The following is a 15,055-nucleotide window of genomic DNA, read 5'->3' on the forward strand; positions in this document are numbered from 1 at the left end:
AATTCATGCGGTAATTTCCGCGAGAGTTCCGCTACGTGTGAACTTAGCCTAAATCTTCCAATTACAAAATGAGGATCGGCTCATGGCACATTGCGGGAGGGCCCTCATTCCTCTTGGTATCTGTTATGATCTATGTGATTATTGTTATGCTGTAATGTCTATTGTCTGTACAAGTCCCCTCTGAAATGTAAAGTGCTGCGGAATATGTCGGCGCTATAGAAATAAAATGTATTATTATTATTATTATTATTATCGCACAGCCCCGCCTGGAGAGCAGCCGAGCCCTGCACCCCGCACTGTTCATACATCCTGAAATGCTCTATGTGCAGCACTCCGAGGCCACGCCCCATCGTGAGGTCACTGCAGACATCATCGCTGTGCGACATCTCTGGCGCAGGACTAACGCGTCACCCATGTAAACACGATATGGCGGCTTCCCTGTCAGGTGACAGGAGAGCGGACAGTGAGGAAGGTGGCGCAGCTGCCGCGGACGGCGGAGATTGTCCCAGTGATGAGCGGCGGATCCTGCCGCAGTGCCCGGGGCTTCTGTCTCTCCCCGGGGAAGTCCTGGAGCTCGTCCTGTGCTGCGAGGGCCTGGGCTGCAAGGACATCGTTAGTGTCACCTGTACCTGCCGGCGGCTGCGAGACCTGTGTGCTGCTCGGGGCAAAGTATGGCGGAGGCAGCTGTGTGCCCGGTGAGTGATAGGTCAGTATGATGCGGTATGGAGAGCCCTGCGCCTGTTTCCATGATAGTGGCAGGTGACATGGAGGCGTCTCCTCCTTGCCGGTACCCCTCATGTCCTGATAGCAGTACAGTGCTGGCTGCTGCTCTTCCTGTCAGCGCTAGTATCAGTGCTGTGATGGCTGCTCCAGCGGAAAACACTCATGGCAGTATTGTGATGCTGTGATGGCGGCTGCTCCTACTTGAAGCCCCAATATCCATACGGTGATGGTGCCTGCTCCTCCTGGAAGCCCCCATGTCACTATGGTGATGTTGGCTGCTCTTCCTGAGCGCGCTCAATGTCAGTACGTTGATGTCAGCTGCTCCTCCTGGAAGCCCTTGATGTCAGTAAAGTGATGCTGGCTGCTCTTCCTGAGAGCCCCCATGTCACTACAGTGATTTCGGTTGCTCCTACTCGAAGCCCCAATATCCATACGATGATGGTGCCTTGCTCCTCCTGGAAGCCCTCAATGTCAGTACGGTGATGTCAGCTGCTCCTCTTGGAAGCCTTCAATGTCAGTACAGTGATGTCAGCTGCTCCCACTGGAAGCCACCCCATGTCACTACGGTGAAGTCGGAGCCTCCCATGTCAGTACACTGATATCTGCTGCTCCTCCTGGGAGCCCTCAATGTCAGTACGGTGATGTCAGCTGCTCCTCCTGGGAGCCTTCAATGTCAGTACAGTGATGTCAGCTGCTCCCACTGGAAGCCACCCCATGTCACTACGGTGAAGTCGGAGCCTCCCATGTCAGTACACTGATATCGGCTGCTCCTCCTGGGAGCCCTCCATGTCAGTACGGTGATGTCAGCTGCTCCTCCTGGGAGCCCCCCCATGTCAGTGTGGTGATCTCGGCTGCTCCTCCTGGGAGCCCCCCCATGTCAGTGTGGTGATTTCGGCTGCTCCTCCTGGGAGCCCCCATGTGAGTACAGTGATGTCAGCTGCTTCTCCTGGGAGCCGCCCCCCATGTGAGTGCGGTGATGTCGGCTGCTTCTCCTGGGAGCCGCCCCCCATGTGAGTACGGTGATGTCGGCTGCTTCTCCTGGGAGCCGCCCCCCCATGTGAGTACGGTGATGTCGGCTGCTTCTCCTAGGAGCCGCCCCCCACGTGAGTACGGTGATGTCGGCTGCTTCTCCTGGGAGCCGCCGCCCCCCACGTGAGTACGGTGATGTCGGCTGCTTCTCCTGGGAGCCGCCGCCCCCCACGTGAGTACGGTGATGTCGGCTGCTTCTCCTGGGAGCCGCCGCCCCCCACGTGAGTACGGTGATGTCGGCTGCTTCTCCTGGGAGCCGCCGCCCCCCACGTGAGTACGGTGATGTCGGCTGCTTCTCCTGGGAGCCGCCGCCCCCCATGTGAGTACGGTGATGTCGGCTGCTTCTCCTGGGAGCCGCCGCCCCCCATGTGAGTACGGTGATGTCGGCTGCTTCTCCTGGGAGCCGCCGCCCCCCATGTGAGTACGGTGATGTCGGCTGCTTCTCCTGGGAGCCGCAGCCTCCCATGTGAGTACGGTGATGTCGGCTGCTTCTCCTGGGAGCCGCCGCCCCCCATGTGAGTACGGTGATGTCGGCTGCTTCTCCTGGGAGCCGCCGCCCCCCATGTGAGTACGGTGATGTCGGCTGCTTCTCCTGGGAGCCGCCCCCCCAATGTGAGTACGGTGATGTCGGCTGCTTCTCCTGGGAGCCGCCGCCCCCCATGTGAGTACGGTGATGTCGGCTGCTTCTCCTGGGAGCCGCCCCCCCATGTGAGTACGGTGATGTCGGCTGCTTCTCCTGGGAGCTGCCCCCCCATGTGAGTACGGTGATGTCGGCTGCTTCTCCTGGGAGCCGCCGCCCCCCATGTGAGTACGGTGATGTCGGCTGCTTCTCCTGGGAGCCGCAGCCTCCCATGTGAGTACGGTGATGTCGGCTGCTTCTCCTGGGAGCCGCCGCCCCCCATGTGAGTACGGTGATGTCGGCTGCTTCTCCTGGGAGCCGCAGCCTCCCATGTGAGTACGGTGATGTCGGCTGCTTCTCCTGGGAGCCGCCGCCCCCCCATGTGAGTACGGTGATGTCGGCTGCTTCTCCTGGGAGCCGCCGCCCCCCATGTGAGTACGGTGATGTCGGCTGCTTCTGGGAGCCGCAGCCTCCCATGTGAGTACGGTGATGTCGGCTGCTTCTCCTGGGAGCCGCCGCCCCCCATGTGAGTACGGTGATGTCGGCTGCTTCTCCTGGGAGCCGCCCCCCATGTGAGTACGGTGATGTCGGCTGCTTCTCCTGGGAGCCGCCCCCCCAATGTGAGTACGGTGATGTCGGCTGCTTCTCCTGGGAGCCGCCCCCCCAATGTGAGTACGGTGATGTCGGCTGCTTCTCCTGGGAGCCGCCCCCCCAATGTGAGTACGGTGATGTCGGCTGCTTCTCCTGGGAGCCGCCGCCCCCCATGTGAGTACGGTGATGTCGGCTGCTTCTCCTGGGAGCCGCCCCCCCATGTGAGTACGGTGATGTCGGCTGCTTCTCCTGGGAGCCGCCCCCCCATGTGAGTACGGTGATGTCGGCTGCTTCTCCTGGGAGCCGCCCCCCCATGTGAGTACGGTGATGTCGGCTGCTTCTCCTGGGAGTCCACCCATGTGAGTACGGTGATGTCGGCTGCTTCTCCTGGGAGCCCACCCATGTGAGTACGGTGATGTCGGCTGCTTCTCCTGGGAGCCCACCCATGTGAGTACGGTGATGTCGGCTGCTTCTCCTGGGAGCCCACTCATGTGAGTACGGTGATGTCGGCTACTCCTCCTGGCAGCCCCCCCCCCCATGTCAGTACAGTGATGTCGGCTGCTCCTCGTGGGAGCCCCCCCCATGTCAGTGCGGTGATGTTGGCTGCGCCTCCTGGAAATAATGTGGGTGGTCCAGAGCACCTTTCCTCTGTCAATATGGCCACCCAGGTACTCCTCTGCTTCACAGATTGGCATCACTGGATGGACAGATTGACAGATGAATGACTGGTGTTCCGGACCACCCACAGTGCACCAGCAACCTGAATTGAAAAACAAGAAGAAGCCTACACATTTTGTACTTACAGGAGCAGATAACAGGAGACAGGCCCATACACCAGGAGACATGGAAGGGGGGGCTGTACGCGGGCAATAACCCAGCAGCAGGACCTCTACCTCCTCCTTTGTGCAAGGAGGAGCAGTGCCAGGGCCTGCAAAATTGCCTCCAGCAGGCCACTAACATCCATGTGTCTGCTCAAACTGTCAGAAACAGACTCCATGAGGGTGATATGAGGATCCGACGCCCACAGATGGGGGTTGTGCTTACAGCCCAACACTGTGCAGGGCGATTGGCATTTGCCAAAGAACACCAAGATTGGCAGATTTGACATTGGAGCCCTGTGTTCTTCACTGATGAGAGCATGTTCACAATGAGCACATGTGACAGACGTGGCAGAGGCTGGAGATGACATGGAGAACATTCTGCTGTCTGCAACATTCACCAGCATGACAGGTTTGGCAGTGGGTCAATAATGGTGTGGGGAGGCATTTCTTTGGCGAGCCGCACAGCCTTCCAAATGTGCTAGCCAGAGGTGCCCTGACTGCCATTAGGTAGTGGAATGAGATCCTCAGACCCATTATGAGACCATATGCAGGTTCACTGGGCCCTGAGTTCCTTCTGATGCATGACAATGCTAGGCCTTATGTGGCCGAAGTGTGTCAGCAGTTCCTTGCATGACGATTGACAAAAGCGGTGATGAACTGTGCTGCCCGTTCCCCAGACCTAAATCCAATCAACCACCTCTGGGACATCATGTCTTGTTCCATCCATCATCGTCATGTTGCACCACAGACTGTCCAGGAGTTGACTGGATTAAACCAGGTCTGGGATGAGATCCTCAGGAAAATATCCACCACCTCATCAGGAGCTTGCCCAGGTGTTGTAGGGAGGTCATACAGGCACCTGGAGGCCACACACACTACTGAGCATCTTTTCCTTGTATTGAGGCATTTCCACTGAAGTTGGATCAATCTGTAATATGATTTCCCACTTTGATTTTGAGTATCATTCCAAATCCAGACCCCAGTGGGATATTAATTTTGATTTACATAGATTATTTTTGTTCTCTACACATTCCACTATATAGTGAATAAAGATTTGCAACTGGAATATTTCAATCAGTGATGTGTAGGATGTGGCATTTTAGTGTTCCCTTTATTTTTTTGAGAAGTATATATATTCTGGATGGTGCTCTTATGTGGGGTTCTACAGTTGACACAGTTATGGGGTTATCTATGTTTGATGCATTATGTGAAGATCTGAGGTTGTGGCTTGTAATGATCCACTTAGCTGGTTAACGATGCAACTTTGTTTTATTCCTCACATCCATGGTTTTACCATAAATCCAGGTAAATGGCCAAAATACATTGCCCCCAGTCCACAAGATCCCTGTGCCAGGCAATACTCGCTGTCTCCTGACTTTTGATTGGCTCACAGATTTCGTATCTTCTGCCATTATAGTCTGTAATCACTGTCCAGGCACCTCCAGACAAATAACACAACCAACGTCCATGTATCCAGCAGGGCTGTGGAGTCAGTAAGCCAAACCTGCGACTCCGACTCCTCAATTTCCCTTACACCGACTCCACGACTCCGACTCCCACACATATTGCTTATATTTGAGTGAAAAATTTATTGTAGTACAATGTGAACCTCAGACATTTAATCATTTTTATGATCCAATAATCAAGATATTTAGATAGAACAGAATATATATTGGTGTACTACCCGGTTTTCATTCTTTTTGGTACAGATACAATAGGGATAGACAGATATGGATAAATGGATAGATAGAACAGATTTCTAATCTGCTTTTGCTATTGAAAACATTATCTATGAGCTCAAAAACCTTTCAGGTGATGCGGTTTTTTAAAAAGATGATCAGCTTTTGCAGCTGAAAAACGTATCCTCAAAAAACACAGGAAAAACGCTGTGTGTGAATGTAGCCTTAGATCAGGAATAGAACAGCCATTTATAGGACATTTCATAACTTTCCCAAACTCCTATGAAAAAATATTCAGCACATCCTGCATTGAATTACTGTACCCAATTTATTATATATTTTAGGAGTCGGAGTCGCTCCATTTTATACCGACTCCAACTCCGACTCCACCAAAATGAGCACCGACTCCGACTCCACGACTCCGACTCCACAGCCCTGGTATCCAGGACCAATAATCCTTAAGGGCCTGTCACACTAAGCGATATCGCTAGCAATATCGCTTTAATGTCACTGGTTTTTGTGACTTGGCAGCGATATCGCTATGTCTGATACTTACCTCCGACCGGCTCCCCCGCTGGTTATCGCTGATCGTGCAAGAACGGCCTGGGCCGTTTCTCGTCGTCAGCTTCCTGCTGGGCTTCCTGTGGCGACGAGCGACGCATGGACGGGAGGACGTCAGGATCGCCTCGTCTGACAGGTAAGTAACGACCCTCGACCCCCTGCTATGTCACTGGTGAGATCTGCCTGTGTGGCAGCTCACTAGCGACCACTTAGCGATTAACCAGCGATCCTTACCACGTCATATCATTTGTCGGGATCGCTGGTGCATCGCTAAGTGTGACAGTACCTTTAGGGAAGTTTGTGAAATCCAGATGACAAATCCCTCAACTGTAGCAGGGGAATACCGATCTCCAAAACTCAATAGGCCATCTGTCTATGGCTCCAGGACCTCAGCCTAGATCCACTCCAACAACTACCCAACTAAACATGTGGCTTCTTTTTCTCCCTCCCACTTAAACATTTGCTTTTAGCTCAAAGAATGAAGAATCTTCCATAAATCCCTCATCTGCGAGACCCCCTGTAGTGACAGCTTCCCTGGGTCTACTATCCCCATGCACACAATGGGCCTATTGCTGGGAGCACCATGGCTTGAGACCCTGAGATGCTGATTAGATTAATAGAATGATTTCTTTACATTTAAGTTTTAGCAATCTCCTGTCTGCCTTTAGGTGTACATAAGATCCAGCCTGCTTGTCTTCCTCTGCTTCTTGAGGCTGAACTGATGAGCAAGCAAATCCCTAACAAAACAGCAAGCTAATCTCTAATAAAACACAACAATATCGACACAACCGGTGCTCTGTGCTGGAAAAAGACTGCATCCCGTAGAGCTGTGGACTCCGCTCTACGTGCATTGGTCCAATAATCCGTGGCCAGCTCCTCAAACATTACATTCGGGATATCTGTGGCTGATGCTCTGATAAGGGCACATGATTGTTGATTATAATTGTTATAATGCAGTTTTTGGCAAAAAGGGGTATTTCTTCCTTGATACTAATCGATAACAATAATAAGCCTTTCTATCCTGGTATGTAACTTCACTATTAATAATTGGGAGCACACCCCTACTATAGTTATTTAGACCGGAAGACTAACAAAAAGCGAGTCATGGGTCAGTGAAATGTGTGTCTGATTGAGAGCAGAACCTACCTATACTTAGGGCACTCCAAACCCTTGGTCCTGTAGATGATAGGACCGCAGTGCAGACTGCTGTCAGGAGATATAGAAGAGAGCAGGATACATAAACTGATAAAGGCCCTTTCCGGACCATCCCTCCACTGGCTGTTACACTGCAGGGAGCAACACTGTGAATGGAGCTTAGAACTCTGATAAATCGCTATTTGCACAGCAGAAAGCTCCTTCCAGGAATATTTCTTCAGCCATACTGCCAAAACAGAAGCAGCTAAGCGGACAGTCCAGACAGAGAGGGAGACAAATAAGAAGTCTCTGAAGAATTGCATCCACTGCACACCAGCGTGCGATCCATCATGAGCGCCTTTCCCAGGCGCCGAACTGGTACACGGCAGCTGACCTGATACAGAAAAATACAAGATCTCTCTCTCTGAAGATGTCCTGCATAGCACGTAAATCCCTGCTGCCTGGGAAAACAAGAGAAACCTTGCTTGCTTTAAAGGTACCTGCACAGTATAAGACACACTGAAATTTTACCCTTTTTATGAGGCTAAAAACTGCGTGTGGTTTTAGTTAATTATTAAAGAGAAGCTGTCGTGTCTACTTTTGTAAATTCTTGTGTACTCCATGCAATTGTAATCATTTAGGTTAAGACCACATATGCCGAAACTCCACAAACCCCAGTTGGCCAACTGCCCCTTTGTGGTCCTACCCTTATACATACATTTCCTGGAACATCACATGTTATACATTAATTCATTGAAATGTTTTTACGCTTAATCTTTAACATAATAATGGGCTCAGGCAGATGAAAAAAATAAAGTCTCAACACCTCCTGGAACGCACGACTCCTCCATACTCAGCATTGCGTCCCCTGCCAGTCTCCTAGCACCAGCATCCGGCGGTGGCTGCATCGATCATGTAGCACCCGCCAAATTTTGATGCCAGGAGATCAGGGGGGTGAAAGGATGAGTACATTGTATATTTTTTTTCACCTTGGCCTATCAATGAGGGGTTGTCAAATAGAGGTCAACCATTAATCAAAATAACATCTCCAAACTATTCAACAGCCATGGCATCCACTCATATATATTTGTTTCTTTGGAGACTCTCAGGATACTTAACTAATAGTATTTCTCTTTTTCAGATGGCCGTCTATTATGAAATATTACAACCATTTGGACAATCTGGACTGGCTGGAAGAGTACAAGACAAGACATAGGGCTGGCATAGAGGCACATAGAATAGTGGCTGCATTCTCGAAAGCGCTCATCGTCGAACATGTATGTTGCTTTACATCATTCACAGCTTTACATCATTCATACAGCTATTTATATGCATTCTATTTAATAAGTAAATCTTTTCTTGGCATATGCTTGTTTAGTAGAGGTGTTGTTTCAGTAATTGTCCCCCTCCTGTGCCAGACAACCACTGCTAAACAGTTGGGAAGGTGGCAATGGCCTTCTCGGTCTATCAGCTACAGAGTTGTTTCACCTCTAAAAAAAAAAAAAACATCCCTAAAAACAAGTGTGTATTAGAGTTGAGCGACTTTGGCCGGATCGGGTTTCATGAAACAAAATTTGTTTCAGATGAAACTGGCCCGACTAGGGCAAAACAAGTCGGAGTTTCGTCTGAAACCTGACCCCAATGCAAGTCAATGGGAAATAAAATTCGGCATTGAGCGGATGATATTCATCCACTCAATGGAGACTTTTATTCCCATTGACTTGCATTGGGGTCGGGTTTCGGACGAAACTCCGACTTTTTTTGCCCTAGTCGGACTAGTTTCATCTGAAACAAATTTTGTTTCATGAAACCCAATCCGGCCAAAGTCGCTCAACTCTAGTGTGTATGTATATTACTTTGGAAGGGTAACTGTACTTTCAAGTGACTTTTCAGACTAAGCTGTCGTGCGGGTACATGAGGAATAACACTATCTCATAATGAACTAGCATTCTGTACTTTCATAAGTTTTTCTCTCTACAGGATCTATCTCTTAGGTTACATTCACACACCCCTGTGACAGGTCCTTGTGCTGTCTATCTTTTTTTTCTTGGACAGAACACTGACCAATAGTTTTATTGATCCACACACGTCAGTTTTAAAACCAGATCCATGTGTCCAGTCTGTGCCCTATTAGATCCAATTTTATGGTTTCAACTGTAAAGTCTATGGGGATCCAGATGAATCACAGAAGACATACCTTGTACTTTACCGTTATGAGTTTCATCCAGTTTTGACTGATACATTGTTAAAAAAAAAGTTCTCACAGTACTTAGCTTTAAAGGGAATCAATCACTGGGCTTTTGCTACCCCTTATGAGAGCAGCATGATGTAAGAGCAGAGTCCAGTGATTGTCACTTACTGGGCTGCTTGCTGTCATTTTGTTACAATCACTGTCTTCTGCAGATCTAGCAGTTCTGAATGCTGAGCTCTGTGTAACACGCCCACACCACTGATTGACCGCTTTCAGTGAACACTGTACATGGGTAGAAAGCAGCCAATCCGTGGTGGGGGCGGGGTTATACAAAGCTCATGAATATGCTTGACTACCTGGCAACCAGTTTACTAGTCCTCTAATGATATTCTAGTGCTGATAAATTAGTGATTTTATCAAAACTATACAAAACAGCCCACTAAGTGACACATTGCGGGAATCTGGTTTTCTGTCTCTACATTATGCAACTCAGATTGGGTGGCAAACCTGGTGATAGATTTCCTTCTTAAAAACAGATGAGAAAACAAATGGATGCCAACTACATGAGAAAATAGTCAGTTTTTCAGAGTGAAAATTCATACGGATGTGTGAGTATAGCCTAAATTTGTAATTGACCCCTGAGCTGGTGGGAGGTAAATAGCTGATGTGATGATCCCATACAGAAGAATTTCTATGCTTCATTGTTTAGATATCTCACAGAAAAAGGTATCAAGCGCATGGAGGGCAATAAACCACAGTACTGAGCAGTGGATGTGAATCCAGCTCTGGGATGCAGTATGCTCAATCTTTCTGTCTCCCTCTGCCTGTTTCCTCACTCTTTTCACCTCCTTTTGCTCTCTATAGAGTGTAATAGGATGTGTTACCTGACATCTCACTGTGCTGGCAATGCCAGGGGAGTTGCGCTGCTGTGTCCGAATAAATTAGTGAGTTCAAGGGATTGGAAAGAAATGGATCATAAGTGGTGAAAGGAGTATATTTCTGTGATGAGGTCTATCACAATGTTTCTTGTATATGCCTGTTGTATTGATTTATGCAAAAAAAATGTTGAAATTACAGTTCACATTTGAGAAAATAACAGAAATCGGCAACTAGAAGAAAATAATAAACCGCAGCTTATACAAGTTGTACTTGTTTTCTCCTTATTTAGCGTATGGCGTGTGAAGGCTTTAATGACCTCGACACGTCGGGTTACTCCGTACATTTCATTGAAGATGAGCTGTTGTCAATCCTCAAAGCTGAGAGTGGGTAAGGCTGCAATGTTTGTGCTTTGTTTAGCAGTTCGTTCTTGTTTTTGTTTTATTGCGTTGCTTGGCATATATTTTGACTGCAGGGCTGATGGTTGCTGTGAGATTTGGTCACTGCTTATTAGATTGCCATTGTAGCCACTTTCAGGAGTGTAACATACTTCACTTTTTTTGTGAAAAAATTGATCCAGAGTTACAGCCACTGGTGTTTCCCTTCTGAGTAATTTCCTGTCCTCGGGTCTATGTCAAAATGAATCCATCTCTAGTTACAGACGAGACTGATGCTGCTCCAGACTGACACATACAGAACCTCCTGCTGCACACCGCCTCTGCACAGGGAACTGCTCTGCTGTCATCATGTGTAATCTGACTGGCTTCTGGTTCTTTCAGTCAATCACCTTCTGTATGTAATAGTCTGCCAAGGCAGTCAGCACGAGGCTCTGAGTGCAGAGATTGGTTGCAGCGGTTAGGTGCTGTAGTTATGATGTCGCCACTATAGCCTGTCAGCAAAGACTAGGGGTAGTGCTTAAAACAGTGTTGAGAGAGGAAAGCTCTGTTTGTTATTTTAACCTCGGCAAGACTGTAAAGAAATTCATAGAAAACACCTTTTGAAAAGTAAGTTATTGTATTTTTTTTTCTCTTAAATCAATAGTCTTTACACAAATAAGAAACTGTAATATATCTTATTACTAAAATCCTCTTCTTTCTGCTCCTAAACTGAACTTTCATTCTCAAAATTTTCAATTTATGGGTAATATCTGACCTTCCCATTGCTGAGATAGGAGATGGCAGTTGGTGCGTGTGACATTCTACGAAGAACTGGAACTGTTATTTCAGTAGAACTTGCAGGCGAATGTCTGTGTCGGCCTCTTGCTCCCCCTCCATAAAATTTTAAAAGCGACGACTGTCCTCTCCTACCTCAGTAATGCGAAACTCTGTTTTCACGGAATTCAGGTTTTTTACCCATGAATTGAAAATAAAAGCTCCATTCAGAAGGTGAAATAAGCAGATATCTCTGATAAGATATGTCACAAAGTTGCTTATTTTCATACAGTTGTGGCCAAAAGTATTGACACCCCTGCAATTCTGTCAGATAATACTCAGTTTCTTCCTGGAAATGATTGCGCAAACAAATTCTTTGGTATTATCTTCATTTAATTTGTCTTAAATGAAAAAACACAAAAAGAATTGTCCTAAAGCCAAATTGGATATAATTCCACACCAAACATAAAAAAGAGGGTGGACAAAAGTATTGGCACTGTTCGAAAAATCATGTGATGCTTCTCTAATTTGTGTAATTAACAGCACCTGTAACTTACCTGTGGCACCTAACAGGTGTTGGCAATAACTAAATCACACTTGCAGCCAGTTGACATGGATTAAAGTTGACTCAACCTCTGTCCTGTGTCCTTGTGTGTACCACATTGAGCATGGAGAAAAGAAAGAAGACCAAAGAACTGTCTGAGGACTTGAGAAACCAAATTGTGAGGAAGCATGAGCAATCTCAAGGCTACAAGTCCATCTCCAAAGACCTGAATGTTCCTGTATCTACCGTGCTCAGTGTCATCAAGAAGTTTAAAGCCCATGGCACTGTGGCTAACCTCCCTAGATGTGGACGGAAAAGAAAAATTGACAAGAGATTTCAACGCAAGATTGTGCGGATGTTGGATAAAGAACCTCGACTAACATCCAAACAAGTTCAAGCTGCCCTGCAGTCCGAGGGTACAACAGTGTCAACCCGTACTATCCGTCGGCGTCTGAATGAAAAGGGACTGTATGGTAGGAGACCCAGGAAGACCCCACTTCTTACCCCGAGACACAAAAAATCCAGGCTGGAGTTTGCCAAAACTTACCTGAAAAAGCCTAAAACGTTTTGGAAGAATGTTCTCTGGTCAGATGAGACAAAAGTAGAGCTTTTTGGGCAAAGGCATCAACATAGAGTTAACAGGAGAAAAAAAAGAGGCATTCAAAGAAAAAAAACACGGTCCCTACAGTCAAACATGGCAGAGGTTCCCTGATGTTTTGGGGTTGCTTTGCTGCCTCTGGCACTGGACTGCTTGACCGTGTGCATGGCATTATGAAGTCTGAAGACTACCAACAAATTTTGCAGCATAATGTAGGGCCCAGTGTGAGAAAGCTGGGTCTCCCTCAGAGGTCATGGGTCTTCCAGCATGACAATGACCCAAAACACACTTCAAAAAGCACTAGAAAATGGTTTGAGAGAAAGCACTGGAGACTTCTAAGGTGGCCAGCAATGCGTCCAGACCTGAATCCCATAGAACACCTGTGGAGAGATCTAAAAATGGCAGTTTGGAGAAGGCACCCTTCAAATATCAGGGACCTGGAGCAGTTTGCCAAAGAAGAATGGTCTAAAATTCCAGCAGAGCATTGTAAGAAACTCATTGATGGTTACCGGAAGCGGTTGGTGGCAGTTATTTTGGCTAAAGGTTGCGCAACCAAGTATTAGGCCTGTTTCACACTTCCGTTTTTGTGTCCGCCAAACGGATCCGTTTCCGTTTTTTTGACGGAAACTGATGCAAACGGATCCGTTTTTTTAAAAACGGATCCGTTTTTTTGACGGATCCGCGGTAACCGTAATGGAAGTCTATGGGACAAAAAAAACGGATCCTGCAAAAAATGGCGGATCCGTTTTTTTACGGAAAACAACGGATTTTGACGGATTTGAAAAAACGGAAGTGTGAAACAGGCCTTAGGCTGAGGGTGCCAATACTTTTGTCTGGCCCATTTTTGGAGTTTTGTGTGAAATGATCAATGTTTGGTTTTTGCTTCATTCTCTTTTGTTTTTTCCATTTAAGACAAATTAAATGACGATAATAATACCAAAGAATTTGTGTTTGCAATCATTTTCAGAAAGAAACTGAGTATTATCTGACAAAATTGCAGGGGTGTCAATACTTTTGGCCACAACTGTATGTACTATTGGGTTATTAAATAAAACATAAACGTCGATTACTCATTGGGCTGGCCACTAATTTACAAGACTTTTTCTTGTGATTGAACTGTTACCTATGAGCTCTCTTGTAAATACCTTGCTTTCTAAGATCCTTCTGTAACATGATACTCCCCTGGTCCGTAATCTGGGGCTGAAAATCTTTTGGCATCCTGTGATGTCATTTAATTTCTCCATAAGTTCCTGGCTCTGGAACCTGATGAGTGGATGGGGCTCCATTCAGCAGAGCTCACACTGGTCCTGGGCATGCTGCTGCAGACACTGCCCTGCCTCCAGAGCTTTCCCTGCTATCTGTACGTATACAGCATAGCGTGCATACATTTATGCAGACACTGCCCTAAAGCCTATGTAATAAATATATTTATTATTATAATTTTCATCCATCCCATTAAAGTAGAACATGATGAGTCATTGAGGCGGGAACAGGGAGTCTTTATTGCAAGTGCTTGTGTTCTGGTGCTTTGTGTTACTTCTATGCACAATATCAGTGACTTGCCTGCAGCAGTGTCCTGGACCAGACATGCTGAAGCAGGGGGAGGAGTGTAGGTTGTGTTACAGGGGGTGGTGCTCACTGCTGGCTTGCAGCCCAGCACAAAGAATGATGGGAAATGTAGTCAGAAAGGAATTGCTGATTCTGGAGATGAAGTAGTGGCTGTGAAAGCAGAGCTGATTCCAGGGCATAGGAAAGGTATGAAACATAAAATATTTACAGGCAAGGTCTATGGAGATCTCCAGGGTTATTATCCTTAGGCATTAGTGGCAAAAACAGTAAATGAGTCAGAGTAGCGGATAACCAATTTAAAGGGAACATGTCCCCAGGGTTTCCTAGTATAAACTATGGCCATCACCTTCACAATATTCTAGGAAGATGTATGTGTGTGCACCCTCTGCATAGCCCAAAAATATTTTTTTTCACAATGGCCCCATATGGCGCTGTCCATTCCGATTGGCATCTCTGGTCTTGTTCCTGTGTTTCCTGTATTAGCACAAATGCCATCCTCCTGCTTGCTTCATGTGGGTGGCGCTTCTTATACCATTCCCAGTGACCCACAAATATGCTCTTGCGCAGACAAACTTCGGCAGAGCAAAGTACTGTAGTGCTCATGCGCTGGCTTTTACTTCCAGATCATTGGCACTTTCTGACCTCTCCTGTTGCAGGCGCATTAATGTACTTGCCCTGCTGAGGACAGAGCAAAGTACTCCTGCACAGCGCGATTGGAAGGCACTGTGTGATTGATGTAGAATGCACCATCCAGATGGAGCGGAGCAGGAGGAATGCATCAAATCAAGATCAGAGACGCCTATCGGACCTGACCACACCGTACGGGTGGATAATCTGTGTTTTGGGAGCTATGCAGAGGGGGTTGGGGGCTCATATACATCTTCCTAGAATACTGTATAACAGGTGGTGGCAGTATTTTACATTGAGAGAACTTGGTGACCGGTTCCCTTTAAATTAACCAGTAGTTCA

At 47.4% G+C, this 15,055-nt stretch overlaps 1 protein-coding gene across 2 annotated transcripts in view; it reads left to right on the plus strand.

The window, feature by feature from the left end:
- Window positions 1–362: 362 nt before the first annotated feature.
- The window catches only part of FBXO21 (F-box protein 21), a 35,581-nt gene continuing 20,888 nt past the window's right edge, over window positions 363–15,055 (plus strand). Inside the window, exons 1-3 of one of the 2 annotated variants that reach the window (XM_073560635.1) lie at window positions 363–695; window positions 8,299–8,434; window positions 10,517–10,614. In XM_073560635.1, the coding sequence (XP_073416736.1) occupies window positions 427–695; window positions 8,299–8,434; window positions 10,517–10,614 (503 nt within the window). In that variant the 5' untranslated portion in view covers window positions 363–426. Of the gene's footprint in view, window positions 707–8,298; window positions 8,435–10,516; window positions 10,615–15,055 lie in introns of both variants that reach the window. The other variant, XM_073560716.1, reaches the window with a different exon arrangement.

Source organism: Dendrobates tinctorius, unplaced genomic scaffold (genome assembly GCF_039654945.1).
Source record: "Dendrobates tinctorius isolate UK_male_01 unplaced genomic scaffold, ASM3965494v1 ptg000003l, whole genome shotgun sequence".
Classification (NCBI taxonomy): domain Eukaryota; kingdom Metazoa; phylum Chordata; class Amphibia; order Anura; family Dendrobatidae; genus Dendrobates; species Dendrobates tinctorius.